Source organism: Callithrix jacchus, chromosome 22 (genome assembly GCF_049354715.1).
Source record: "Callithrix jacchus isolate 240 chromosome 22, calJac240_pri, whole genome shotgun sequence".
Lineage (NCBI taxonomy): Eukaryota > Metazoa > Chordata > Mammalia > Primates > Cebidae > Callithrix > Callithrix jacchus.
Genome location: NC_133523.1, coordinates 612,176 through 638,391, shown reverse-complemented (window position 1 = coordinate 638,391; position 26,216 = coordinate 612,176). Strand labels below are relative to the sequence as shown.

At 60.2% G+C, this 26,216-nt stretch overlaps 1 protein-coding gene across 4 annotated transcripts; it reads left to right on the top strand.

The window, feature by feature from the left end:
- Positions 1 to 10,588: 10,588 nt before the first annotated feature.
- On the top strand, positions 10,589 to 26,020 carry RNF126 (ring finger protein 126). 4 transcript variants are annotated; one of them, XM_078361295.1, is made up of 10 exons: positions 10,589 to 10,756; positions 21,182 to 21,240; positions 21,841 to 21,904; positions 22,331 to 22,494; positions 23,705 to 23,767; positions 23,884 to 23,953; positions 24,494 to 24,587; positions 25,096 to 25,211; positions 25,299 to 25,483; positions 25,772 to 26,020. In XM_078361295.1, exons 1-9 carry the CDS (start codon positions 10,682 to 10,684, stop codon positions 25,446 to 25,448), a joined length of 855 nt encoding a protein of 284 aa, XP_078217421.1. In that variant the 5' UTR covers positions 10,589 to 10,681; the 3' UTR covers positions 25,449 to 25,483; positions 25,772 to 26,020. The 4 variants fall into 4 exon arrangements, with proteins under 4 accessions (XP_078217421.1, XP_035141748.1, XP_035141749.1 ...); XM_035285857.3 differs by having other exon boundaries at positions 22,331 to 22,575; XM_035285858.3 differs by having other exon boundaries at positions 25,299 to 26,020.
- The last annotated feature ends 196 nt before the right edge of the window (positions 26,021 to 26,216 follow it).

Here is a 26,216-nt window from a genome sequence, read left to right as displayed (position 1 = left end):
AGAGTCTTGCTCTGTTGCCCGCGCTGAAGTGCAGTGGTGCCATCTCGGCTCACCGCAACCTCCGCCTCCTGGGTTCAAGTGATTCTCCTGCCTCAGCCTCCCGAGTAGCTGGGACTACAGTTGTCCACCCCCATGCCCGGGTAACTTTTTGTTTTTTTAGTAGATACGGGGTTTCACCATGTTTGCCAGGATGGTCTGGATCTCCTGACCTCGTGATCCACCCGTCTCGGCCTCCCAAAGTGCTGGGATCGCAGGCCTGAGCCACCGCGCCCGGCCTCAAACACAGATTAATCTATAGTTTCAAAGAGTGGTAAATGCTTCAAGGGAAATAAAAAAGGTTGATGTGGTGGCGAACATTTGGGCATCTCCTGGGGACGCCTGAGTCTGGTCGTCCGCTATTCCAGCACGGCCCCCCAAGTGTGGAAACCGAGGTGTCCAGCAGCCTCACAGCACAGCCTCTTTGCCTGGCGTGAGATCCGTGCCTACAGAAGCCACACCCATACCCTTTCCGTGACCTTAGCTGCCCAGCCAGACTGTGTCCCCCAGCAGCCAGTGGCCAGGGGCCAAGTTCCTGCCCTAGTGGCACTGAGGGAGGGCACCCCGCTGTCTTGCCCTGGCCTTGGCCCCTGGCATTCCCCCGGGATTCTCCCCGAGTTGGGGAGTGGGGCAGGGACAGGACCCTGTGTTCTCACTGAGGGTATGTGGGGGCTGGACAGTGTGACCTCGGCCAAAACCTGACCCCGCTGTAGCTCAGCCGCTCCGGCCTGGGCTGTGCGAATCAAAGGGTCATTGTCTGGCTGACGTGGGTTCCGGCCTCTCCGGGGAAACCGAGGCTCGCTGCCAGTGGCCTCCTGCTCCCTGCTCTGTCTTCCTCCCTAACCCAGAGGCTGTATGCGGGGTGACCTCAAATAGGTCACCGACCCTTTCTGGGGCGCCCCCTCCTCCTGAAACCCCTCTCTGGGGCAGTCTCCCCGCTCCCGCCTCTGCCCCTCTCCCCCGCCTGTCCAGGCCTGAGGTTCATCCTAGGACTTCCAGCCCCCAGCCTGGCCCCTGCAGCCCGCCTCTCACCCCAGCCGTAAGCCTTCTCCCTGGCTCAGACTCCCACCGCGGCGCCCCGTGTCCCTGCTCACCTCTCCAGAGTTTCATCTCCCTTGAGGTAAACCTGGACAGGGAAACAGACAGTGAGAACCCCATGCCGTTGTGTGTCAGAGGATGCCCAGATAGCAAAGGTACCCCAGGCCTGACCCAGCCTGGGGGACACTGAGGAAGACTTTCCAGAGGAAAGGGACGTGGACGTTGAGACTCGTGGAACGGCCGGGGTGTGCACTGGGCCCAGACTCTCGCACTGTGACAGTGCAGTCGGGGTTGGTCAGCAGAACACAGCCCCAGAGACCACAGGGTCCTCCGAACCCGTGGGTGTCCCACCCTCCCTGGCCATGAGGGCTCTTCAGATGGGACCGAGTTGAGGACTTTGAGAGAGGAGCTCATCCTGGGTTCTCTGGGTGGCCCACTGTCCTCAAAGGGTCCTTGGAGGAGGAGACGCCTGGCCAGGTGCAGTGGCTCACCCTTGTGGTTCTAGCACACTGGATGGGCAGATCACTTGAGATCAGGAGTTTGAAACCAGCCTGGCCAATGTGGTGAAACCCCGTCTACTAGAAATGCAATAAAAAATAGCTGGGCCTGGCCGGGCGCGGTGGCTCACGCCTGTCATCCCAGCACTTTGGGAGGCCGAGGCGGGTGGATCGCAAGGTCAAGAGATCGAGACCATCCTGGTCAACATGGTGAAACCCCGTCTCTACTAAAAATACAAAAAATTAGCTGGGCATGGTGGCGCGTGCCTGTAATCCCAGCTACTCGGGAGGCTGAGGCAGGAGAATTGCCTGAACCCAGGAGGTGGAGGTTGCGGTGAGCCGAGATCGCGCCATTGCACTCCAGCCTGGGTAACAAGAGGGAAACTCCGTCTCAAAAAACAAAGAAAAAGAATCGCTGGGCATGGTGGCGTGCGCCTGTAATCCCAGCTGCTTGGGAGGCTGAGGCAGGGGAGTGGCTTGAACCCAGAAGGCAGAGGTTGCGGTGATCTGAGATCATGCCATTACACTCTATGGTGATGACACAGTGAGACTCCATCTCAGACCCGGCGCGGCGGCTCGCGCCTGTAGTCCCAGCACTTTGGGAGGCCAAGGTGGGCGGATCACCTGAGGTCAGGAGTTCAAGACCAGCCTGACCAACATGGAGAAACCCCGTCTCTACCAAAAATACAAAATTAGCTGGGCATGGTGGCGCGTGCCTGTAATCCCAGCTACTCGGGAGGCTGAGGCAGGAGAATCGCCTGAACCCAGGAGGCGGAGGTCGCAGTGAGCCGAGATCGCACCATTGCACTCCAGCCTGGGTAACGAGAGCGAAACTCCGTCTCAAAAAAAAAAAAAGAGACCACCTTCTTGCTATGGTTAGAGACAGCACTAGAGAAGAACTTGGCTGCTGTTGGGGGATTTGGACATGAAGGGAGGGGCTGGAGCCAGGGAATGTGGCGGCCTCTGGAAGCCGGGAAAGGCGTGGAACAGATTCTCTCCTGCAAGCGCCAGAAGGAACGAAGCTCTGCCAATACCTTGATCTTCCCCCAGCCAGACCCATGTGGAACTCTTTTCTCTGTTTGTTTTTTTTCAGATGGAGTCTCGCTCTGCCAGCCAGGCTGGAGTGCAGTTGTGAGATCTCAGCTCACCGCAACCTCCGCCCCCTGGGTTCCAGTGATTCTCCTGCCTCAGCTTCCCGAGTAGCTGGGATTACAGGCGCCTGCCACTGTGATTGGCTAATTTTTGTATTTTTAGTAGAGACCGGGTTTCGCCATGTTGGCCAGACTGGTCTCGAACTCCTGACCTCAGGTGATCCGCCCACCTCGGTCTCACAAGGTGCTGGGATCACAGGCGTGAGACACCGCCCCACTGGTGTGTTGCTTTAAGCCACGTAGTTTGTGCAGCTGTTGGTGCCCACTGTGTACCAGGCCCTGGGACCCCTCTATGCCTGTTTCTTTACTTTTCTTTTTTTAATTTTTTATGTTTTTTTTTTTTTTTTGAGACGGAGTTTCGCTCTTGTCACCCAGGCTGGAGTGCAATGGCGCGATCTCAGCTCACTGCAACCTCCACCTCCCGGGTTCAAGTGATTCTCCTGTCTCAGCCTCCTGAGTAGCTGGGATTTACAGGCACGTGCCACCCTGCCCAGCTAATTTCTGTATTTTTAGAAGAGACAGGGTTTCACCATGTTAACCAGGCTGGTCTTGAACTCCTGACCTCAGGTGATCTGCCTGCCTCACCCTCCCAAAGTACCGGGATCAGAGGCATGAGCCACCACGCCCAGCATCTTTTTTTTTTTTTTTTTTGAGACAGAATTTTGCTCTTGTCGCCCAGGCTGGAGTGCAGTGGCAAAGTCTCAGCTCACTGCAACCTCTGCCTCCCGGGTTCAAGGGATTCTCGTGCCTCAGCTAATTTTTCTGTTAATCACCTGGTTAATAGGTGCTCGCCCAGGTCGGGCCCATGATGAGGCCCCTTTGCTGCGTGCCGGGACGCTAGGCAGGCACCCAATTTACAGCTGCCCAAATGAGGTTGGAGGCTGGGAGGTGATTTTCTCGGAGTCACAGAGCCCTGCAGAGTCAGACCTGGGGTCAGCACCAGGTGTGCAAGATTCCAGGACCCGTGTGCCTCCCACAGACAGCACGATGAGGGCAAGCCCAGGGCTGGATTCCCTGCTGCCCGCAGCACCTTATTGTCCTTTGGGGAATTATCTCCTATCCTCCCAGCCCAAGGGACCTCAGGAGTGGACACCCACCCACTCACTCCCAGCCAATTAGTGAGGCTTATCTGGCACACAGAAAACCAAGCCAGGCACAGTGGCTCCCGCCTGTAATCCCAGCACTTTGGGAGGCCAAGGCAGGTGGATCATTTGAGATCAGGTGATCGAGACCAGCCTGGACAAGGTGGTGAAACCCCATCTCTACTAAAAATACAAAAAATTAGCTGGGCATGGTGGCGCGTGCCTGTAATCCCAGCTACTCGGGAGGCTGAGGCAGGAGAATTGCCTGAACCCAGGAGGCGGAGGTTGTGGTGAGCCAAGATCGCGCCATTGCACTCCAGCCTGGGAAACGAGCTAAACTCCATCTCAAAAAAAGAAAAAGAAGGTCCAGAGGTGAATCCTGATTGGCCAAAAGAGGTCACAGTGATGTCAGTCATTCCCCTTGCTAGTCATTGTGCTGGAAATAAACGCTCGGTGCCGCAGAGAAACTCAGCACTGAGACAAAGGTCTTTCAGCAACGCAGCTTTTACTTCCCGGAATGCAGGAAGGGGACCCTCACTAGCCGTCTTGCTGCAAGAGTACAAAGAACAAAGGAAAACACGCAAATGTATCCCTTATGCGTTTGGGGCGGTCCTCACTGCTGGGTGTGATCTCCGTTGGCTGGAGCCAGACCTCACAATCTAAACTAAAATCCGATTGGCTGACAACTTAAACTTTTATTTTATTTATTTATTTATGTTGAGACAGAGTTTCGCTCTCGTTACCCAGGCTGGAGTGCAAGGGCGCAATCTTGGCTCACCACAACCTCCGCCTCCTGGGTTCAGGCAATTCTCCTGCCTCAGCCTCCTGAGTAGCTGGGATTACAGGCACGCGCCACCGTGCCCAGCTAATTTTTGTATTTTTAGTAGAGACGGGGTTTCACCGTGTTGGCCAGGATGGTCTTGATCTCTTAACCTCGTGATCCACCCGCCTCGGCTTCCCAAAGTGCTGGGATGACAGGTGCCCGCCACCGCACCTGGCTATTTTTTCGTGTTTTTTTTTTTTTTTGAGACGGAGTTTTCGCTCTTGTTACCCAGGCTGGAGTGCAATGGCGCGATCTCGGCTCACCGCAGTCTCCACCTCCTGGGTTCAGGCAATTCTCCTGTCTCAGCCTCCCGAGCAGCTGGGATTACAGGCACGCGCCACCATGCCCAGCTAATTTTTTGTATTTTTAGTAGAGACGGGGTTTCACCATGTTGACCAAGATGGTCTCGATCTGTTGACCTCGTGATCCACCCGCCTCGGCCTCCCAAAGTGCTGGGATTACAGGCTTGAGCCACCGCGTCCGGCCTTTTCATGTGTTTTTAGTAGAGACGGGGTTTCACCACGGTGGCCAGGCTGACCTCAAACTCCTGACCTCAAATGATCCACCCGCCTCGGCCCTCCTAAGTGCTGGGATTGCAGGTGAGAGCCTCCACGCCTGGCCCTGGCCCTGTTTGGGGCCTTTATTCTTCTGGCGCTCACCACTGGTTGGGTGGAGGGCCGGTTTCAGGCAGCCGTTTGCTGCACGGGCTCCCTGCCCTGGCACACAGCAGAGGCTCCACGGCGCTTGATGGAGGGATGGGACACAGCCCCTGCCAGGATGACAGGGGGAGGGACTGTTTCCTTCCCCAGGAGGCAGCCAGTCCAGCCTGCCTCGGGCAGTCGGCCTCCTCTGGGGGCCTGAGTTTCCCTATCTGTGAAATGGGGGTAGTTGGGGCTGGGGCAGGGGGATTGGGAGGAGTGACTGCACAGTGATGACCCCGGGACTTGGTTTACCTGGGATGTGACAAGAGCTGTCAGCAGACTTCCCTGTCCTGGCAGGAGGGGTCCCTGTCACTCCTTCATGAGTCATTGAGGCTCCTGTGGGCAGAGTCTCCCGGGCTCCACGGGACCGGATCCTGAATGGAAAAAGGGGCCAGGAGAGCTCACGGCCCTGATCCCACACATGTTGAGGTCTCTGGGGAGAGGAGCTAGGAGACAGCAGGGTGCCTGTGTGTGGAAGCAGGGCGGCCGTGGGGCTCGGGGCAGGCTGCGAGTCTGTGCGTCCGTCGCGGCTGCATTGGTGCTCACTGGCCTGGCTTGACCAACATGCTGCCCCTTCGGGGAAGAGCAGTGGCTTTTTGGTGTGTTTCCTATAAAGGGGTGTCTGGCACTGTGGCGCTCCCCTGTAATCCTGCACTTCGGGAGGCCAAGGTGGGAGAATCCTTTGAGCCCAGGGATTGGAGATCGTCTGGGCAACACAGCAAGATCCTATCTCTACAAAATGAAAATTAAAAAAAATTTGTCGGGCGCTGTGGCTCATGACTGTGATCCCAGCACTTTGGGAGGCCGAGGCGGGTGGATCACCTGAGGTCAGGAGTTCGAGACCAACCTGGCCAACATGGTGAAACCCTGTCTCTACTAAAAATACGAAATTTAGACAGGTGTGTTGGCGGTCGCCTGTAATCCCAGCTACTCTGGAGGCTGAGGCAGGAGAATCGCTTGAACCCGAGAGGTGGAGATTGCAGTGAGCTGAGATCACGCCACTGCACTCCAGCCTGGGCAATAGAGTGACTCTGTCGCAAAAAAAAAAAAAAAAAAGGCAAATTGTGAACAATGGGGTTGAGGGTTGGAGTTCCCCGGGCCCTTTGTAGTAGCCCTGCAGCTTTTCTGCAACCTGGAAACTACTTAAAGCAGCCAGGTGTGGTGGTCACACCTGTCATCCCAGCACTTTGGGAGGCCCAGGCGAGCAGATCATTTGAGGTCAGGAATTTAAGACCAGTCTGGCCAACATGGTGAGACCCCATCTCTACAAAAAATACAGAAATACAAAGATTAGCTGGGCGAGATGACGCATGCCTGTAATCCCAGCTACTCGGGAGGCTGAGGCAGGAGAATCACTTGAAGGATCACTGCAAGGTGAGTGGAGATCCAGCCACTGCACTGCAGTCTGGGCGACAGAGGGGCACTCAGTCTCAGAAAAATAAATTAATTAGGCTGGGCGAGGTGGCTCACGCCTGTCATCTCAGCACTTTAGGAGGCCAAGGCGGGTGGATCACGAGGTCAAGAGATCGAGACCATCCTGGTCAACATGGTGAAACCCCATCTCTATTAAAAATACAAAAATTAGCTGGGCATGGTGGCGCGTGCCTGTAATCCCAGCTACTCGGGAGGCTGAGGCAGGAGAATTGCTTGAACCAGGACCCGGGAGGTGGAGGTTGCAGTGAGCTGAGATTGTACCATTATACTCCAGCCTGGGCGACAGAGTGAGACTCCATCTCAAAAAAAAAAGAAATCTGTAGGTTCCTCCTCGTTCCCACTGTTTCCAGCACCTACCTGAGCCCAGCCCACAGTAGATGCTCACCAGCTGTTCCCCTACGGTGCACTGGGTATGGGCCTCACATATGGGGAGATGCCATTGATAACCCACGAATTTGAGGATGACTGTGGGGGAGGGAAAGGGGCTGAGAAGTGGAGTGCAGTGGGGGATGGGGTAGCCCCCAGGAAGGGAGTGGGGCAGCCTCCTAAAAAGCAGGAGAGGGGCTGGGCGTGGTGGCTCACGCCTATAATCCCAGCACTTTGGGAGGCCGAGGTGGGTGGATCACGAGGTCAAGAGATTGAGACCATCTTGGTCAACATGGTGAAACCCCGTCCCTACTAAAAATACAACAATTAGCCGGGCATGGTGCCGCGTGCCTGTAATCCCAGCTACTCGGGAGTCTGAGGCAGGAGAATTGCTTGAACCCAGGAGGCGGAGGTTGCAGTGAGCCAAGATCGCGCCATTGCACTCCAGCCTGGGTGACAGAGCAAGACTGTCTCTAAAAAAAAGCAGGGGTCTGGTCAGGCGCAGTGTCTCAGAGAAACCCTGTGACACTGTACTCAGAGCCAGACTCCATCTCAAATAAAATACAATTAAAAGCAGGGGGAACGGCCAGGCGCTGTGGCTCATGCCTGTAACCCCAGCACTTTGAGAGGTCAAGGTGGGCGGATCACCTGAGGTCAGGAGTTCGAGACCAGCCTCAGCCTGACCAACATGGTCTCTACTAAAAATACAAAAAAAGTAGCCGGGCATGGTGGCATGTGTCTGTAGTGCCAGCTACGTGGGAGGCTGAGGGACGGGAATCGCTTGAACCCGGGAGGTGGAGGTTGCAGTGAGCCGAGATCACCCCACTGCACTCCAGCCTGGGTGACAGAGCAAGACTCTGTCTGTAAAAAAAAATAAAAATAAATAAAGCAGAGAAGGAGAGGGGACTTGGGGACAGGAACTACCAGCAGAGGGTATGGCCTTGCAAGGTCCAGAGGGGTGAACCTGCTGAGCCCACAGAAGGGGGCCGGTGAGGCCGGGGAGGGGTCGGCGAGGTCCAAGTGACTCAGGGCGGGCGGTAGAGAGGCAGAGCGCAGGAGGACTCGGGAGGGGCCGGGGGTCCTCCTGTCTGCCCCGAGCCTACAGAAAACCAGCATGTTCTGCTGCATGCTCAGAGAGGCTAAGCCACTTGTCCAGGGACACACAGCCAGTTTGCGGTTTGGTATCGTTTGAAGCAGGCCTGTTGCTCCTCCTACAGAGTGAAGGCTGGTGCCCGGGCTGGGGCCGGGAGGACTGGGGTTGACTCTCCCAACCTTGCCTCTCCTGGGCTAGGGTTTCCTGGATTCCCAGGGACGGAGCCCATGCGCTCCCTGGTGGTCAGAGCAGGAATGACTGGATTCCCACCGCTGAAAACACGAAGGGGAGAGGGGGCGGTGGCTCAAGCCTGCACCACTTTGGGAGGCCGAGGAGGGTGGATCACGAGGTCAAGAGATCGAGACCATCCTGGTCAACATGGTGAAACCCCGTCTCTACTAAAAATACAAAAAATTAGCTGGGTGTGGTGGCGCGTGCCTGTAATCCCAGGTACTCAGGAGGCTGAGGCAGGAGAATTGCCTGAACCCAGGAGGCGGAGGTTGCGATGAGCCGAGATCGCGTCATTGCACTCCAGCCTGGGTAACAAGAGTGAAACTCCGTCTCAAAAGAAAGAAAGAAAGAAAGAAAGAAAAGACAAACAGGAAGAAAGGAGGCTCAAGTCCCTGTCCCCAGCCTCTGGACCTTCAAAACCCTAAACGCAGGCCTGGTGTGGTGGCTCACGCCTGTAATCCCAGCACTTTGGAAGGTCGAGGCAGGTGGATTACCTGAGGTCATGAGATCGAGACCAGCCTGGCCAACATGGTGAAACCTCATCTTCACTAAAAATACAAAAATTAGCAGAGTGTGGTGGTGCCCAGCCGGTAATTCCAGCTACTCAGGAGGCTGAGGAGGAGAATCTCTTGAACCCGGGAGGCAGAGGTTGCAGTGAGCCGAGATCATGCCACTGCACTCCAGCCTGGGCGACAGAGCGAGGCTCCATCTCAAAAACAAAAACAAACTCTAAATGCCCAGTCTCCAACTCTTAATTCCTCAACAGTCTGGCTCCAATGCCTCATTTTGCAGGATGTCCAACTCCAGCGAAACTCTATTCATCCCTCAAAGCCCTGAATCCAATGTAGTTTCCCCTCGGACACCTTTTTTGTCTCCCCAGGCAGAGCCAGGGCCACCGTCGAGTCCCATCCTCCGGTCCAATCTCATGGGGCTGGAGGTGTCTGCGTGCATTCAGCACGGGGTCTGGTGTGCGGTGAATGTTGAGTGAATAAAAAAATAAATGCACGATTGGGCCAGAGCTGACCTCAGAAATCATCCTGCGCTGGGTGATGCTACTGTTTCTACTGCTTAATTTTCTTTCTAAAAAAAAAAAAAATTTTTTTTTTTTTTTGAGAGGGAGTCTTGCTTGCTCTGTTGCCCAGGCTGGAGTGCAGTGGCTGGATCTCAGCTCACTGCCACCTCCGCCTCCTGGGTTCAAGCGATTCTCCTGCCTCGGGCTCCTGAGTAGCTGGGATTACGGGTGAGCGCTGACACGCCCGGGTAATTTTTGTATTTTTAGTAAAGACAGGGTTTCATCATATCGGCCAGCCTGGTCTCGAACTCATGACCTAGTGATCCGCCCACCTCGGCCTCCGACAGGCGTGAGCCACCGCGCCCGGCCTCTACTGCTTAATTTTGGAAGCGGGGTTAGGTTTCCTGCCTCCTCCTCCCTCCAAAGGCGCCTGGGCATAAAACATCTTGGAAAGCAAGGCCGCACCCCACAGACCTCAGCCTCTGTCTGACCCCCGGGTCCCGGTGAGGCACAGCCGGTAGCCGAGTCCCCGGTCTGCAGGCGTTTCGCAGCGCTGATGGAACGCCTGCCGGGTGTCAGGCGCTACTGCGGGTGCGAACACCCCTTGGCCGCGCGGCTGGCCTTACAGTGCACGGGGTGGGAATCAGTGCCGCGGGGCAGGAGGGCGGCAGAGAAGACCCCGTGAGCTGACATTTGAGCAAAGGCCTGGAAGAAAGCCACGTGGGCGTCGGGGGAGGGGCACCGGGCGGGGTAGGGGGACTAGGCCGGTGCAGACGCCCGGAGCGGAGAGAGCGCCTGGAGAGCCCCGGGAGCAGTGGGGACAGGGGTCTGCAGTACCGTGAGGGGAGAGGACGATAAGGTAGGGAAGCTCCGAAGGAAAGGAGGGCCTTGGCAGGATTGAATGGCGAGGAGGGCTTCGCTCCTCGTCTCTTCCGCCGGGGCTTGGCCCCGCCCCTCCAGAACCCCGCCCCTCCAGAACCCCGCCCCCGCTCGGAGCCCCGCCCATCGGCCGGGCCTAGTTTGTCTCTCAGCGGCCACCGTCGCCCCGCCCGCCGCCCGCCGAGTGCGCAGCATTACGCCGCGCCCGCGTCCCGCCCCACGTGCCGTGCGTGCCGTGCGTGAGCGTGCGTGGGCGCGTCGGCCGGCGAGGGAGCCGCAAACGGCCGGCGGCGGGCGCCGCGCAGGGGGCGGGCGGCACGGAGTAGGCGGCGGCGGCCATGGCCGAGGCGTCGCCGCAGCCCGGACGGTACTTCTGCCACTGCTGCTCCGTGGAGATCGTCCCGCGCCTGCCGGTGAGGCCCGGGCCGGGGCGGCGGGCGGTAGGGTCTGTGCCGCAGGCCTGAGGCAAGGCCCGGGCCGGGGTGGAGGTCGCCGGTGCCCGCTCCTCGCGCGAGGTGGCCACGACGGGGAAACTGAGGGTGGGGACAGCGCCGGCCCAGGGTGGATCCGCGGGGAGCCCGGGCGGTGCGGGCGCGAACCCCGTCCTGCACATGCGGGAAACTGAGGCCCGGAAGGGGGGAGGCGGGGCCTGGCCGGGGCGGCGCAGCTGGGTCGGGTGATCCCACATCCTCTGCCTTCTCGATCCGAGAGGCCGCGGGGACCCCAGGTGGGAACGCTCCTCCGAACCCCGTGAGCCTGGTTCTGTAAAACGGAGAAAGTGAGGCCCGGCGAGCAGAGGGTATTGCCCAGGGGCGCGGTGCGGGCCACGGGCCGGGCCTGGCGGGGCGCAGACCCCGAGAATAACGCCAGGGGACCCCCGCCGAGCGCGCAGTCCGGGGCGCCCTAGGCTCGCCTCGTGGGGCCCTGGCCGCCGCCTGGGAGTCAGGCCCAGGCCCGGAAGGCTCCAGGCACCGTCCCGGGCTCCGACCGCGGCCCTCCGGCAGGGCTTTGTGACCCGAGCCTGCGTTCTTCCCTTCCCGGGGCTGGGTTGAGCAGCCCACCCTTTCTCGAAGTGTTTACAGCCACCCTTGGCTCAAGGGGACCCCGGGCCTGGGTGTTCCGAGTGTTACTTCCTGCTTATTTAGGGCGATGTTTCCCACGCGGACCTGATGTCACCTTGGGGGCAGGTGGGAGCGGTGCTCGTGGAACGTGCTATTTCCAGGCCCCTTCTCCGGGGTTTCGGAGTCAGCAGGTCTGGAACGGGCTCGGCAGTTGGCGTTCCTATTACTATTTTTAGGGACAGGGTCTCACTGTGTGGCCCAGGCTGGTCTTGAACTCCTGGGCTCAAGTGATCCCCCTGCCTCCCAACGCGCTGGGATTACAGGTGTGAGCCACCGTGCCCGGCGGTGGTCTGCATTTGTGACCAGTGTTTCCCTTTCTCAGGCTAATGTGGAAAGTGGTGATTTCTTTGAGCCACGCCTGCAGATGGGGAAACTGAGGTCCGTGGTGGCTCAGCAGAAAAGGCAGAGCCTGCTCAGTCGGGAGCTGCCAACTTGAGGGGAGCAGGTGCAAGAGGTGGAGCCGTGTCTGGACTCCCTACCCTGTGCCCACGGGAAGAGGCTGCAGGCGTTGAGGATTTTCTGTGCTCTCTCTGTGCATTACCACCCGGCTGTTGCTACGGTTTGACCCATTAGAGGCGCCCAAGCCCTCCAGAAGCAGTAGCGTTCCTTGGGAGCAGAGACCCCGGAAGGGGCTGGAGGGAGTCAGGAGAAGCAGCTTTCTTGGTCACGGAGGAGGAACCAGTGCTAGAGTTGGGGCATGACGGGAGAGCAGTGACACAGGCCAGGAGTGGAGAGAGTAGAGAGGTGTGGCTTCCTCTCTGCTGAAGCCACAGGGCTTCCCCTCCCCAGCAGGAGGAACAAATCAAGTAAAATCCTGGGTGTGGGGCGAAGATTAGGGAGCTGAGGCTGAGCCTTGTCTTGCTGCTGTGCCTCTCAGGGTTCTCACTCCTGCCCCTTCCTGTTTCCTGTGCCCCCTGGCCGTGGCAGAAGGGGTTGGTTGGCTGACAGACTGCCTGCCAGGGTGAGTTGTAGGGCAGCCCCTGACAGCTGTGTGAGCCCTGGGACAGGTCCTGGGAAGCCTGGAGTTGTGGCTGTTGGAGGTGGCTAGCCCTGACCTGTTGATACTTGGCTGCTCTGGGAGCCTGCACAGGGCTGGATCCTGGTGTGGTGGAGCCACTTCCTGGCCCTGTGGCCTCGGACAAGGAGGACCCTGACCTCTTCCGATTGTCACTGGGCCTGGGGAGGACCTTCTTTTAGTCATGGAAACTCAGTGGTGTCTGGTAGTCCTGGTCTTGGCTCTCACGGAATTTATAGGCTGGCCGGGGAGCCAGCATTGAACCGCGGCTGACAAATATTTGGTCATGAACGTTGGTAAACAAGTGCAGGGAGCGGGTGTGTGGGTGAGGGGAGTGCCTGTCTTCACCCTGCAGTGATCCCGAGGGCACCTGCTCGTGCCTTTGGAGCAGGACGTAACATGGTGCCAGTAGACAGTGTGGCGGTGTCAGGACTTCATTGTACAGGGCAAGACTCTGTCCCTACAAGACATAAAAACAAGTGGTGGGTGTCTTGTTGCACGCCTGGAGCCCCAGCCACTGTCGGGGCTGAGGTGGGAGGAGCGCTTGAGTCTGGGAGGTGGAGGCCGCATGGAGCTGTGACGGTGCCACCGCACTCCAGCCTGAGTGACGAGCAAGACGCTGTCTCAAAAAGAAACAAAAACGGATTTTCTGTGCTGGGAGTTGGGCGCACCTGTTCTGGGGCAGGAAGGCTGCTCCAAATCTGGTGATGGGGAAAGTCCCCAGCCACCACCAGCACCCTCGAAATGGGCGTCTCTGCCGGTGGTGAGCTTGCCCCGAGGCTGAGTCTGAGGTGGCGCCACTGCTGCTGAAACACCTAGGCTGGTGTCAGGAAGCCCCTACGGGCCTCTGACCCGGAGGCCTGCCGGGGCTGAATGCCTGTGTGTGGTGGCTTCTCCCAGGCAGCTGGGCTGCTGCAGGCCTCCATTGCCATTCTGGGCTCTGGGATCAGGCTGAGGCCCTGAGCGGCTGGGCCAATCTGATCTGTGCGGCCTTGGCCTCAGTCTTTTACCTGCCAGGCGTGTTTGGTGATGCAATCTCCTCCCGTGGCATCCAGTGGGTGCATGTGCAGAGTGGCTGGTACCTGGCCACTCTCCTGGTGGCTCGTTGTGAGGGCGCCCTGAGCAGAGATTCCCCTCTTGCAGTAGGGGGCTCTGGTGGTGGTGGCAGTTGTCCCCATGAAAGGCGGTGACGGCCAGGTGCGGTGGCTCACGCCTGTAATCCCAGCACTTTGAGAGGCCGGGGTGGGTGGATCACTTGAGGTCAGGAGTTCCAGACCATCCTGGCCAACATGGTGAAACCCCTCTCTTAAAAATGCAAAAAATTAGCTGCCGTGGTGGCGGGCACCTGTAATCCCAGCTACTCCGGAGGCTAAGACAGGAGAATTGCTTGGATCCAGGAGGCAGAGGTTGCAGTGAGCTGAGATCGTGCCACTGTGCTCAAGCCTGGGTGACAGAGGGAGACTCTGTCTCAAAAAAAAGAAAGGCGATGACAAGAGCCTCTGGGTATCTGAGCAAAGGCAGCCTCAGCTGGAGTGAGGCGTGTGGCTGCGGGAACCGCCGGCTGCTGCACAGACCCAGACTCGACCCTGCTGAGGAGGTGCTGGCTGCGGTACTGTGGCTGTGGGGTGCGGGAGAGAGTGCCCTGTGGGCGGGGACTCGCTGAAGGCACTGAGCCCCCGATAGCCGAGTGGGCGTGGGTGGTGGCCCTGGGTGCCAGCCTCAGCCCTGAATTCCCTGTCTCCAGGTGGTCCCTAGGGCAGTCCCAGCTCTGCCTGCTGACCGCCCTCCCCCAGCACCTGCACCGTCCTCAGTGTCCCCAAGTGCCAGGGGACAGATCCTGCTGCCCACAGCGGTGGGGAAGAGCTGGCGTGGGTGGGGAGCCTCCGGGAAGTGAAGGCTGCTGCTGCTTGTGTCACTATTGGTGCTGGGCAGGAAGTCTCCCCAGCTGCCTCTCTCCCGTGCCCTGCAGCCCACCCTGTCTCCCCCTCTCCCGTGCCCTGCAGCCCACCCTGTCTCCCCCTCTCCCCTGCCTCCCAGCTCACCCTGTCTCCCCCTCTCCTCTGCCCCCCAGCCCACCCTGTCTCCCCCTCTCCCCTGCCCCCCAGCCCACCCGGTCTCCCCCTCTCCTGTGCCCCGCAGCCCACCCTGTCTCCCCCTCTCCCCTGCCCCCAGCCCACCCTGTATCCCCCTCTCCCCTGCCCCCCAGCCCACCCTGTCTCCCCTCTCCCCTTCCCCCCAGCCCACCCTGTCTCCTCTCCCGTGCCCTGCAGCCCACCCTGTCTCCCCCTCTCCCGTGCCCTGCAGCCCACCCTGTCTCCCCCTCTCCCCTGCCTCCCAGCCCACCCTGTCTTCTCCTCACCCCTGCCCCCCAGCCCATCCTGTCTCCCCCTCTCCCCTGCCCCCCAGCCCACCCTGTCTCTCCCTCTCCCCTGCCCCGAAGCCCACCCTGTCTCCCCCTCTCCTCTGCCCCCCAGCCCACCCTGTCTTCTCCTCACCCCTGCAGTGGCCTGGCCCTCCCGGGCCTCCTGAGTAGCCCTGGCCACAATCTTCAGACGACAGCCTGAGTCCTCCCAGGCTGTGTGGTGTCTGTCTCTGGCTGCCGCCTGCTCTGTGTGTGTCTGCGGTTGTGCCAGACACTGTGACGGTGACTTCCGGCCGGCACCCTGGAGTGGCTCCACATGGCTGGGTTCTCGGGAACTGGCTCCCAACAGCACCCTGTGAGCATGGAGCCTGGCGTTGGGATCGGGTGCTAGCAATACCCAGGGAACCTATGGATGTTGGCCCCGCCCTCTTGGGCAGGCTGGCACGGGGGTCTGCAGCGGGCAGGTGCCGAATTTCCTTCCACTTGGAACTCTGCCACCATGAAGACCTTCCTCTGAGTCTCTGCCAAGCTGTAGCACCCAAGCACTGGCACGTATGGGCACGTGTGGGGTCCCGGTCTCTACGGCAGTGCCTGAAGCCGCCTGGAAAGGAGAAGGCAGAGTTCCAGGCCTGGGCCTAGGCACCTCTGGGATGTGAGGCGGAGCACCCACAGGCCCCAGCAGGTCCAGGCAGCGGCTTTGCTCATGCCTTCTCCGTCCAGCCCATCCCAGGAGGCCCAGGGACAGAAGGTGTGAATGTGGGGTGTGGTGGCTGCTGCTGGGGCGGGAAGGAGGGGGTGCAAGGCACTGCACGTGCCCATGCCTCTGGGGCTGTGGGGCCCACACACTGGATCAGCTGGGAAGTTCTGGGCATCCTGTGGGAAAGCAGTAGTTCTGGGGCTCCCGCCGAGGGCCGCACCATGACCTTTCCTGGGGCCTCCTGATGCGCACAGCTGCCTGAGGTGCCTGCTGCCCACGGGGCCTGAGTCACCGTCGCTGGGCGGTCATCTGGGGCCAGCAATTTCCCCAGCCCACTCTCCACGTGCCTGGCCCTGGGCCCTCAGGACGTGCAAGCTCTGTGGATGAAGGGCCCCTGCCGCCCTGCCAGGTCCCAACCAGGGATGCGGTGGTGGCTCTCCCAGGGCTGTGCAGCTCCTCCTACCCTTGCTGCCTGGCCAGCTGTCGCTATGGTGACGATGTGGGGAGATCTGGTCTCCTCCACCTGTCCTCCAAGGGAGAGGTGAACAGATTCACTCCTGGGAGCTGCTTTCCGCTAGCACCAGAGGCTCCAGTGGGGCCTCTGTGGGGGCCCCCAGTGCACACCGCCCCCAGGAGAAGGTGGAGCAGCTCCTCATCCAGGCCCCCTTGCCTGGGCGCTTCTACCTGTGGCCTCTGCGGTTTGATATGAGACCAAGCTGTCTCTGGGCTGTGCCCTTAGAGGAAGAGGGTGGCTGGAGACCCCAAGTGCAGCCCCTCCCACCACCTGCAGGCAGAGGCTCAGCCTCCACCCTGGGCATCTGCAATCCACCTGTCAGCAGCCTGGGTTCCAGTCTTTGGAGGGGCTGGCCGGGGGCCTGAGGGACAGAGCCCAGGAGTTGGGTGGCAGCCCTTGGTGTCCTTGACGACAGCCGGATTTTAGACACCAGTGAGTGTCGAGGCCATCCTCTATGACAGGGTGGAGGCTTGGAGCAAAGAGGTGACCTTTGAACCCCCTGGGTTGGGTGTCCCAGCAGCAGGTGGATGTGCACAGGCCCTGACCGCAGAATGGGTGCTGCAGGGAGGGTTCTGGGCAGCGCGGTGGCACCAGGTCCTACGGCTACTGTGGGCGGGACAGCTGGGGACGAGGGGAGGCCGGGGCTGGGGCAGAGAAGTGTACATGTGGCCAGGTCGGGCTGTTGCGAGCGGCAGTGCAGGTGACGGAGCAGGATAGGAAACCAGGTGATGAGCAGGGGCTGAGCTCGGCACGTCAGGACCACAGCGGCAGGGCCTCTGAGCGCACGTGGGGCTCCGCGCTTGTCTGGGAGAGATATGGGGCTGGGGCTGGCAAGCCTGGTTCCTCAGAGGGAGACGGCTTCTTTCTCAGGTCCTTCCAGGGCTGCCCATCCCGGTGGATGCACCTGCAGGAGAGAGAGCAGTCTGGGTGGTGGCACAGCTGACGCACGTCCTGTCCTGAGTGGGGGCCAGCGCAGCTGCTCCAGGTGGACTGGGTGGCGATAGCCTTGGGAGCCAGCCATGCAGGGAGAGCCTGCGCCCTGAGCCCACCACGCCAGGCCCAGAGAGCCACACAGGCCATGGAGTGGCCCTGGGCTCCCAGTCAGCTGGCGGGTGGATGCCTGCAGACCCTCAGCCCAGAGGAGCCCTGATAAACCCGACATCAGCAAAAACCAGGGGTTCAGGTAGTTAAGTGGGGCATCTAAGTCCTGACACCCTAAACACACCCCCAAGAAACCTGTGCCTGTGGGAAACAGCCACAGCCACTGTGGCAGGGCCGTCCCTGCTCCTGAGCACTGTGGGTGGTGGGTGTTGGCTCGCCTCTGGCTTCTTTCTTTCATTTTTTTCTTTCTTTTTCTCTCTCTCTTTTTTCTGTTTCTCTCTCTCTCTTTTTTTTTTTTGGTGGCAGAGTCTTGCTCTGTCACTCAGGCTGGAGTGCAATGGTGCAGTCTCAGCTCACTGCATCCTCTGCTTTCCGGGTTCAGGCGATTCTCCTGCCTCAGCCTCCTGAGTAGCTGGGACTACAGGCATGTGTCACTATGTCTAGCTAATTTTTGTATTTTCAGTAGAGACGGGGTTTTACCATGTTGGCCAGGCTGGTCTCGAACTCTTAACCTCAAGGGATCCGCCCACCTTGGCTTCCCAAAATGCTGGGATTACAGGTGTGAGCCACCGCGCCTGGCCCTTTCTTCTTTTGGAGACGCTGCCTCACTCTGTTGCAGCCATCTTGGCTCACTGCAGCCTCTACCTCCTGGGTTCAAGCGATCCGACCACCTCAGCCTCCCTAGTAGCTGGGACCACTGGGCCTACTTATTCTAATAGCTTTATTTCGATATTTTCACACACCGTACCATCTGTTTAAAATGTTTGTGGTTGATGAATAAAGTTGTACAACCACCACCGCAGTCCAATTCCAGAGCGTTCTCATCGCCCGAGAAAGCGACCAGCCTGGTCCCTGTCAGCCGTGATTCCCCTTCCCCTCCCCCAGGCCCCGGCACTCATGATCCCTTCTGTCTCTGGATCCACCTGTCCTGGACATTTCATAGAAATGGACCACACGCTGTGAAGCCTTCTGTGTCTGGCGTCCCTCACTGGGCGGGACATCCTCAGGGTGTGCCACCCCCCACTGCCCTGGCCGGGGTCTCAACCTCGCTCCTCTCTGTGGTTGAGCCTGTTTTGAGCTGTTTCCACCTGCTGGTGATACTGTGACCATCCACTATGACAAGTGTCTTCTTCCTCTTTGATGTGTACCTGGAGGGAAAATGCTGGGTTGTGGGGTAATCCCATCTCGGGGACTTCTGGGCTCCCAGCCGGCCTGGACGGGGTTGTGCGCCTCCTCCTCACTTGCCCTGGGAAGGGGCATCTCGCTGATGCTGGCCGGCTCCACGGGACTCGTGGTGGGAGCTGCTTTCCAGTGCATGCTTTTGGAGGCGTGCCCCTTACGGGTCCTTCGCCTGCTTTGAGTTGGGTTGTCTATTGCTCTTTTTCTTTCTTTCTTTTTAGAGGCAGGGTCTTGCTCTGTCACCCAGGCTATAGTGCAGTGGTGGGACCCCAGCTCACTGCTGCCTCGACTTCCTGGACTCAGGCGATCCTCCTGCCTCCCCCTCCCTAGTAGCTGGAACTACAGGGACACGCCAGCACATCCAGCTAATGTATTTTTTGTAGAAATGGGGTTTGGCCATATTGGCTGGGCTAATCTGAAGCTCCTGACCTCAGATGATCTCCCCACCTCAGCTTCCCAAAGTGCTGGGGTCACGGGTGTGCCGCTGCACCCAGCCAGGGTGTCTTTTTTGTTTGTTTGTCCTTGAGACAGAGTCTCTTTCTGTCTCCTAGGCTGGAGTGCAGTAGCTCAATCTCGGCTCACTGCAACCTCTGCCTCCCGGATTTTAGCGATTCTCCCGCCTCAGCCTCCTGAGTGGCTGGGAGTACAGGCGAGCGCCACCACGCCCAGCTAATTTTTGTATTTTCAGTGGAGACAGGCTTTCACTATGTTGGCGAGGCTGGTCTTGAACTCTTGACCTCAGGTGATCCACCCACCTCGGCCTCTCACAGGTGTGAGACGTCACACCCAGCCAGCACTTTCTATTTGTTGTAGATAATGTCTCGTCACCCTCCATTCTTCTCCCCTCATGCTGGGTTCGCGTGCTCCTGGGGTCCTTTGCTTACCTGGCCTCAGCCCCTTCTAACCGCCCAGCCTGTGCTTCAGCAGCAGGAACAGTGAGGCGGGCATGGCGCAGTGTGGGCTGCAGGACCCAGCTATTGGCTCTGCCCGTGGGCACTGCCCTCCAGGCCCCCGTTTTGCCCCAGAGTCAGCGAGTGGGGCTGGGATCTTGCCTGCTGGAGAGGGGACCACAGCTGGCCAAGTTCCAGCCACCAAGAAACTTGTGTCCCTAGAGCCTGGGGTCCCCCACGGAACCTGCATCCCCGGAGCCTGGGGTCCCCTGTGTAACCTGCATCCCCGGAGCCTGGGGTCCTCCAAGGAACCTGCATCCCCGGAGCCTGGGGTCCCCTGTGTAACCTGCATCCCCGGAGCCTGGGGTCCCCTGTGTAACCTGCATTCCCGGAGCCTGGGGTCCCCTGTGTAACCTGCATCCCTGGAGCCTGGGGTCCCCCACGGAACCTGCATCCCCGGAGCCTGGGGTCCCCTGTGTAACCTGCATCCCTGGAGCCTGGGGTCCCCCACGGAACCTGCATCCCTGGAGCCTGGGGTCCCCTGTGTAACCTGCATCCCTGGAGCCTGGGGTCCCCCACAGAACCTGCATCCCCATAGCCTGGGGTTCCCTGTGGAACCTGCATCTCAGAGCCTAGGGTCCCCTGTGAAACCTGCATCCCCAGAGCCTGGGGTTCCCCATGGAACCTGCATCTTCAGACCCTGGGGTCCCCCACAAAACCTGCATCCCCATAGCCTGGGGTTCCCCATGGAAACTGCATCTTCAGACCCTGGGGTCCTCGTGGAACCTGCATCTCAGAGCCTGGGGACCTCATGGAACCTGCATCTCAGAGCCTGGGGTCCCCATGGAACTTGCATCCCCATAGCCTGGGGTTCCCCGTGGAACCTGCATCTCAGAGCGTAGAGTCCCCTGGGAAACCTGCATCCCCATAGCTTGGGGTTCCCTGTGGAACCTGCATCCATAGAGCCTGAGGTTCGCCTTGGCTCCCCCCACAGCAGTGCCCCATACACCATGGGAGCCTCCTCTCCCTGTTTCTGTCTGTGTTTCTTACCTGGAGATGACCTGGGACCCTGGTGCGAGTCCCTGACATGATACGTGCTCTTTAAGGCCGTTTTCACATTGCTGTAAGGAACACTTGAGACCGGGTCATTTACAGAGAGAGGTTGATGTGGCTTCCAGTTCTGCGGGCCACATAGGAAGCGTGGCGCTGGCATCTGCCTGGATCCTGCTAGGCTGGAGGCGCCACACACTTTTCAGCCCAAGTCCTACGAATGCTTGGTGGTCCCCTATCAGCAAGGGCCAAGCCATCCACGAGGGGCCTGCCCGCAAGCTGGCGCCTCCAGCAGCCCTTCCAGCCCAGGGCGAGGTCTGCAGGGTACAGCATCCAAACCGTGTGTGGCCTGCTTGGCGAGGCTGTGGCTTGAGGCCAGTGCTGGGGAGCTGTGAACTTGGGTTTGGGGCTCACACACAGCTGTCCTTTGGCAGCTTCTCTGGGACATCAACATGTTGGCCTTGGCTCTAGGGGGACCTGGGGATGGGGTCTTGCACGGGTGTGGCCAGCATGGGCATGGCCTCCCCCCAGCCAGGGGAATGGGCGGTGTGGGGCTGTCAGAGCGTTCTGGAAATGCCACTCTGGCGTCCAGGCAGTGCCTCCTGTGCACGGAGGTGCCAAGGCCCTGGTGATGTCTGTCATGGTGGGGGCAGGTTGGGGGGAGCCTAGATCACTGGGAGCCATAGCAGACTCAGTTGGTGGCCAGCACAGCCAGGTTTCCTCGGCCTTGTTGAAGGCCCTGCCCGCCAGGACCCACGGATTGGGAGTGGCCCCTGCCTGCGAGTGCCTGGCCAGCCAGAGACCACTGGGTCAAGAGCCCCTCTGTCCTCACCCTTGAGGGGATTTTGCAGGTGACCTTGAGGTGGTGCCGGGCGTCATTGTGACCGAGCCTCCTGTTCTCTCCTGCAGGATTATATCTGCCCAAGATGCGAGTCTGGTTTCATCGAGGAGCTTCCGGAAGAGACCAGGTAATGCAGCCCCTCGTTCAAGAGGCTGGAAGAGCCGCTGTAGGAGGAGGGGAGCCCGCTGGGTCTGTGGCCAGCAGGGCCTGGTGCCCGTGGCTCTCAGAGCATTTTCCTCTGTGCGGGCCATAGCATGCTGTTCCCGTCTGTGATGGCCGGGACGGGGCCAGGGCCCCGTGCAGCCACTCACTTCACCCAGCCTCAGCACCTGATGTGCGACCCAGGCCCTCTGGGGTAGGGGCCACGGGGGCTCTGTGCACATCCTCACACCCGGGAGGTTGCTGGGGTCTGCACCGGTTTACAGAGACACTTTGTGGGTTACAGGTGAGGGAAGAAACAGTGGGTTACGGCGCTAATGCTGGCGTGAGGCCACCCACACACGTCAGGGTCGGCTCCATGTGGCGCTGTGGCGAGGGTGGCCCAGGGGACTCCCTAAGTCTGTGATGTTTCCGTGGTGACTGCAGGGTTTCGTCCTGAGGTGGTAGTGGGCGGGAAGCTGTGCAGAGGACAGTTTCTGCTTTCCCATCACAGGCTTTTGAGGGGAGGGAGCGCCTGGCACGTGGGGACCCGGGCGGCTCTTGCTGCTGACACGCACTCTCTCCCCAGGAGCACAGAAAATGGCTCTGCCCCCTCTGCAGCCCCCACGGACCAGAGCCGGCCGCCATTGGAGGTGAGTTTTGGCACCCCACCCCACTGTGCTCCTGAGCCTGTCTGCCTTGCTTGGGACCCACCTCACCTTCCAGGGCTCCCCCTGCCAGCACAGCAGAGGAAATGTGTCCCTGCCGGGGCCAGGGCCGGGGCTAGGGCCGGGGCTCACAGGTGGCCCATGCTGCTTGGTTGGGCTGATGGTTTCTCAGGTGAAAGTGAAACTTCTGTCGAGGCGTCTCCCTGCGCCATCTCACATTGGCGGGGCAGGCTGCGCCCGATTCCCGCTTCCCTTTTTCTCTCCCACCCACCTGGCAACCAGCAGGGCCCGGCGTGCTTTCTCCTTTGTATTGGTCCCCTGGCACCCCCAGCAGACTGCACGGGCCTGAGCCCCCTTGGCTGCCCCAGCCGCTGAGCCAGCTCCGAGGTCACACCCCGCTCCTCTCCCCAGAACGTGGACCAGCACCTGTTCACGCTGCCTCAGGGCTACGGACAGTTTGCTTTCGGCATCTTTGACGACAGCTTCGAGATCCCCGCGTTCCCTCCTGGGGCACAGGCTGATGACGGCAGGGACCCTGAGAGCCGGCGGGAGCGAGAGCACCAGTCCCGGCACCGGTACGGCGCCCGGCAGCCCCGCGCCCGCCTCACCACGCGGCGGGCCACCGGCCGACACGAAGGCGTCCCCACGCTGGAAGGGTGAGGGGGCCCCGGGGGTGGCTGAGAGGACCCCACACTGTGAGGTTGTAGGTTCTGGTGCTTAGAATCCAGCATGGGTTCCATGGAAGCCCCATGTCATCTGTAGGCTCTCTTGAGAGACTGCCTGGCCAGGCGCTCCAGCGCTGTCCCCCATACTCTCCGAGAGCCTCGGGATGTGTCCCGTTGCGAGCAGGGGCCCCACACGGCCCTTTGGAGACAGAAGTGTGCTGGTTCCGGTGTGTGGGCTGACCGTAGAGCGGAGCCCACGTGCATGGGAGGCTGCTGTCCACGTGCATGTGATCAAATGCTATCCTGGCCTTGGCCTGGACCAGAGCCTGGGGGACATCGCTGGGGCCCCGCTCCTGTGGTTGCGTGTCTCACCTGCTGGAAAAGTCATCTTTAAAAGTGGCTAGTTTTGCCAGGCGTGTGGCTCAGCACTGTGATCCCAGTGTTCTGGGAGGTCGAGGAGGGACGATGGCTTGAGAACAGGCTTTCACGAGCAGCCTAGCAACATAGAGGGACCCTGTTTCTTTCTTTTTTTTTTTTTTTGAGACGGAGTTTCGCTCTTGTTACCCAGGCTGGAGTGCAATGGTGCGATCTCGGCTCACCGCAACGTCCGCCTCCTGGGTTCAGGCAATTCTCCTGCCTCAGCCTCCCGAGTAGCTGGGATTACAGGCATGCGCCACCGTGCCCAGCTAATTTTTTGTATTTTTAGTAGAGATGGGGTTTCACCATGTTGACCAGGATGGTCTCGATCTCTTGACCTTGTGATCCACCCTCCTCGGCCTCCCAAAGTGCTGGGATTACAGGCGTGAGCCACCGCGCCTGGCCTGAGGGACCCTGTTTCTAACTCTAAAGAAGTAGCCAGGAGCGGTGGAGCTCTGCTGTGGCCCCAGCTTCTCGGGAGGCTGAGGCGGAGGATAAGCCCAGCAGGCCGGGGCTGCAGTGAGCCAGGATGGAGCAGCTGCTCTCCAGCGTGGGCATCAGAGTGCATGATAAAACAAGGAAATCGAAGCTAATTTAGAAGTCGAAGCTTGCTCTGCCCTGGGTGCCCACCACGGACCTGGCAGGCCTGGTCCTCTCCTGCATGTGGGGTGGCCTCACCCCGTGACTGCCCCCTCTGTTCCAGGATCATCCAGCAGCTCGTTAATGGCATCATCACGCCCGCCACCATCCCCAGCCTGGGTCCTTGGTGAGTAGATGGGGGCTCCTGTCCACACCCCCAGCCGGTACCCCTGGTGAGTGGGGTGGGGGAGGCACCTGCCCTAGCCGCCCATCAGCCACTCGAACCCCACCTTCCACCCCCAGGGGAGTTCTGCACTCAAACCCTATGGACTACGCCTGGGGGGCCAATGGCCTGGACGCCATCATCACACAGGTACAGTGTGGCCACCGCCTGGAGTGCCTGCTGTGTTCGGGGCTGGGCTGCCCAGACCCAAGAAGGCCCCACAAGGTCAGGGGGATCAGGCATGGAGGCAGCTCCGGCCTTCCTCCTGCCGCATCTGAGTCTCGGCAACCTTGGGGCTTCTCCTCCTGAGCTCACGCGGAGGAGCGCTGTAGCAAAACCACACAGAGGACTCACCCAGCCGCACGGTCCCTCAGCCCCTCTCCCGAGAAGCCGCACCCTGACCTGGTTCCAAGTGCTGCCACTCCCGGCCTCACTGAGGGGCCCTTGAAACATTTGGTCACTGGCAGGACCTGTCCTCACAGCAGCCCACCCCACCACTGCCAGCAGGGACCTGGGAGCAGGGCAGTGCCACGTGGTGCCACGGTGGCCTTCAACCTGGGGTGGGCTCCAGGGGCCCTGAACTCAGGACAAACGCGGCCTCGGTGCTTTTGCAGGTTCTGCAGCCTCAAGTTTCCGAGCCCTGGGCCGGGCCCCTGAGGAGCTCCCGCACTGTCGCCTCTTGTCTTTCAGCTCCTCAATCAGTTTGAAAACACGGGCCCCCCACCGGCAGATAAAGAGAAAATCCAGGCCCTCCCCACCGTCCCCGTCACTGAGGAGCACGTAGGTATGAGAGCCCAGCCGCACCGCTCAGCTTTCAGGGTGTTTGTCTTCATTGAGATGGAGTCTCGCTCTGTCTCCCAGGCGGGAGGGCAGGAGTTGAACCTCCAACTCCTGGGTTCAAGCAATTCTCTTGCCTCAGCCTCCCAAGTAGCTGGGACTACAGGCACCTGCCACCATGCCTGCCTAATATTTGTAATTTTAGTAGAGATGGGGTTTCACCATGTTGGCCAGGCAGGACTCAAACTCCTGACCTCAGGTGATCCAACGCCTCGGCTTCTCACAGTGCTGGGATCACAGGTGTGAGCCACCTTGCCTGGCCTGGGGCATTTTTCTGAAGGTCGGCTTAGAGGACAGGGTTCCGTCCAGGTCCTTCCAGCAGCCCAGGGGGCATACACAGTTTTTCTTCCCCTGGCTGAGCTCGAGGGTGGCCTCTGGCCGAGGCTGTGGAGAAGCCCGCCCTGGAAGGCTTGGCAGGCCCCCACGCCACCGTGACCGCTTCCCCCCCGCCACAGGCTCTGGGCTCGAGTGCCCCGTGTGCAAGGACGACTATGCGCTGGGCGAGCACGTGCGGCAGCTGCCCTGCAACCACCTGTTCCACGATGGCTGCATTGTGCCCTGGCTGGAGCAGGTGAGTGCCCGCCCGCCCGCCCTCGCCGCCACCGCCTGCCCGCTCTAACCCGCCCCTTCTCCCGCCCTCGCCTCTGTCCCCACAAAGCACGACAGCTGCCCCGTCTGCCGAAAAAGCCTCACGGGACAGAACACGGCCACGAACCCCCCAGGCCTGACTGCAGTGAGCTTCTCCTCGTCGCCGTCCTCCTCCTCCTCCAGCTCGCCCAGCACCGAGAACGCCACAAGTAACTCCTGAGCCCGCGTCAGCTGGCGCCCGAGGCTGCAGGGAAGGTGCGGGCCTTTCCCCCACCCTCAGCCGGCGCCACGTGGCACCCGCAGACCGGGTGCCCCAGCGGTGCTGCTCTTGGCTGGTCAGCACTGCAGGCCCGGCCTGTTCCAGGGCAAGACCCGGGCCTGGCCCACCGGCCCCCTGGCTTGGGAAGGCGTGGGCCACACGGTCCCCTCTGGGGCACCCCAGCCTCCCCGTCCTCTGTCTAACCTCACCCTCTAAACGTTCAGCGGCGGAAAGATTTTTATAATTTTAAATTATTACTGCTTTGAAATAAATGGACGTTTTAGCTCAGATGGCGGCCATGCATGATCTGTGGCAAGACGGGGCCCAGCTGCTCCACCAGCGCTGCGAGCACCGCCAGGACAGGCTGTGTGGGCCCCCAGCCTCCACCTCGGCTGCCTCCACGACCCAGAGTTTGGGGGCTCGGGACCATGACGATGACCAGCAAAATTCAAGAACAAAACTGCTCCAGCGGACTTTTTTAAAGGAAAAAATATGTGTATCTTGAAAGCTATTTAAAATACACCACTTACAAAGAGAAGCAGGTGGCGTGGCTGGGCTTTCCTTCTGCGCCTGCGTGTCAGGAAAGGGCCACAGAGATGCGAGGCTAGCTGGGCTCTGCACGGCTGCGTCTGCCGCCAGGCATCTGTGCCTCCTGCGGGGCCTGGGGCTCGGGGCCCAGGGCTCACTAGCGAGCTCCCAAGCTTGGGCCCAGGAGGGCCGCCCTGGCAA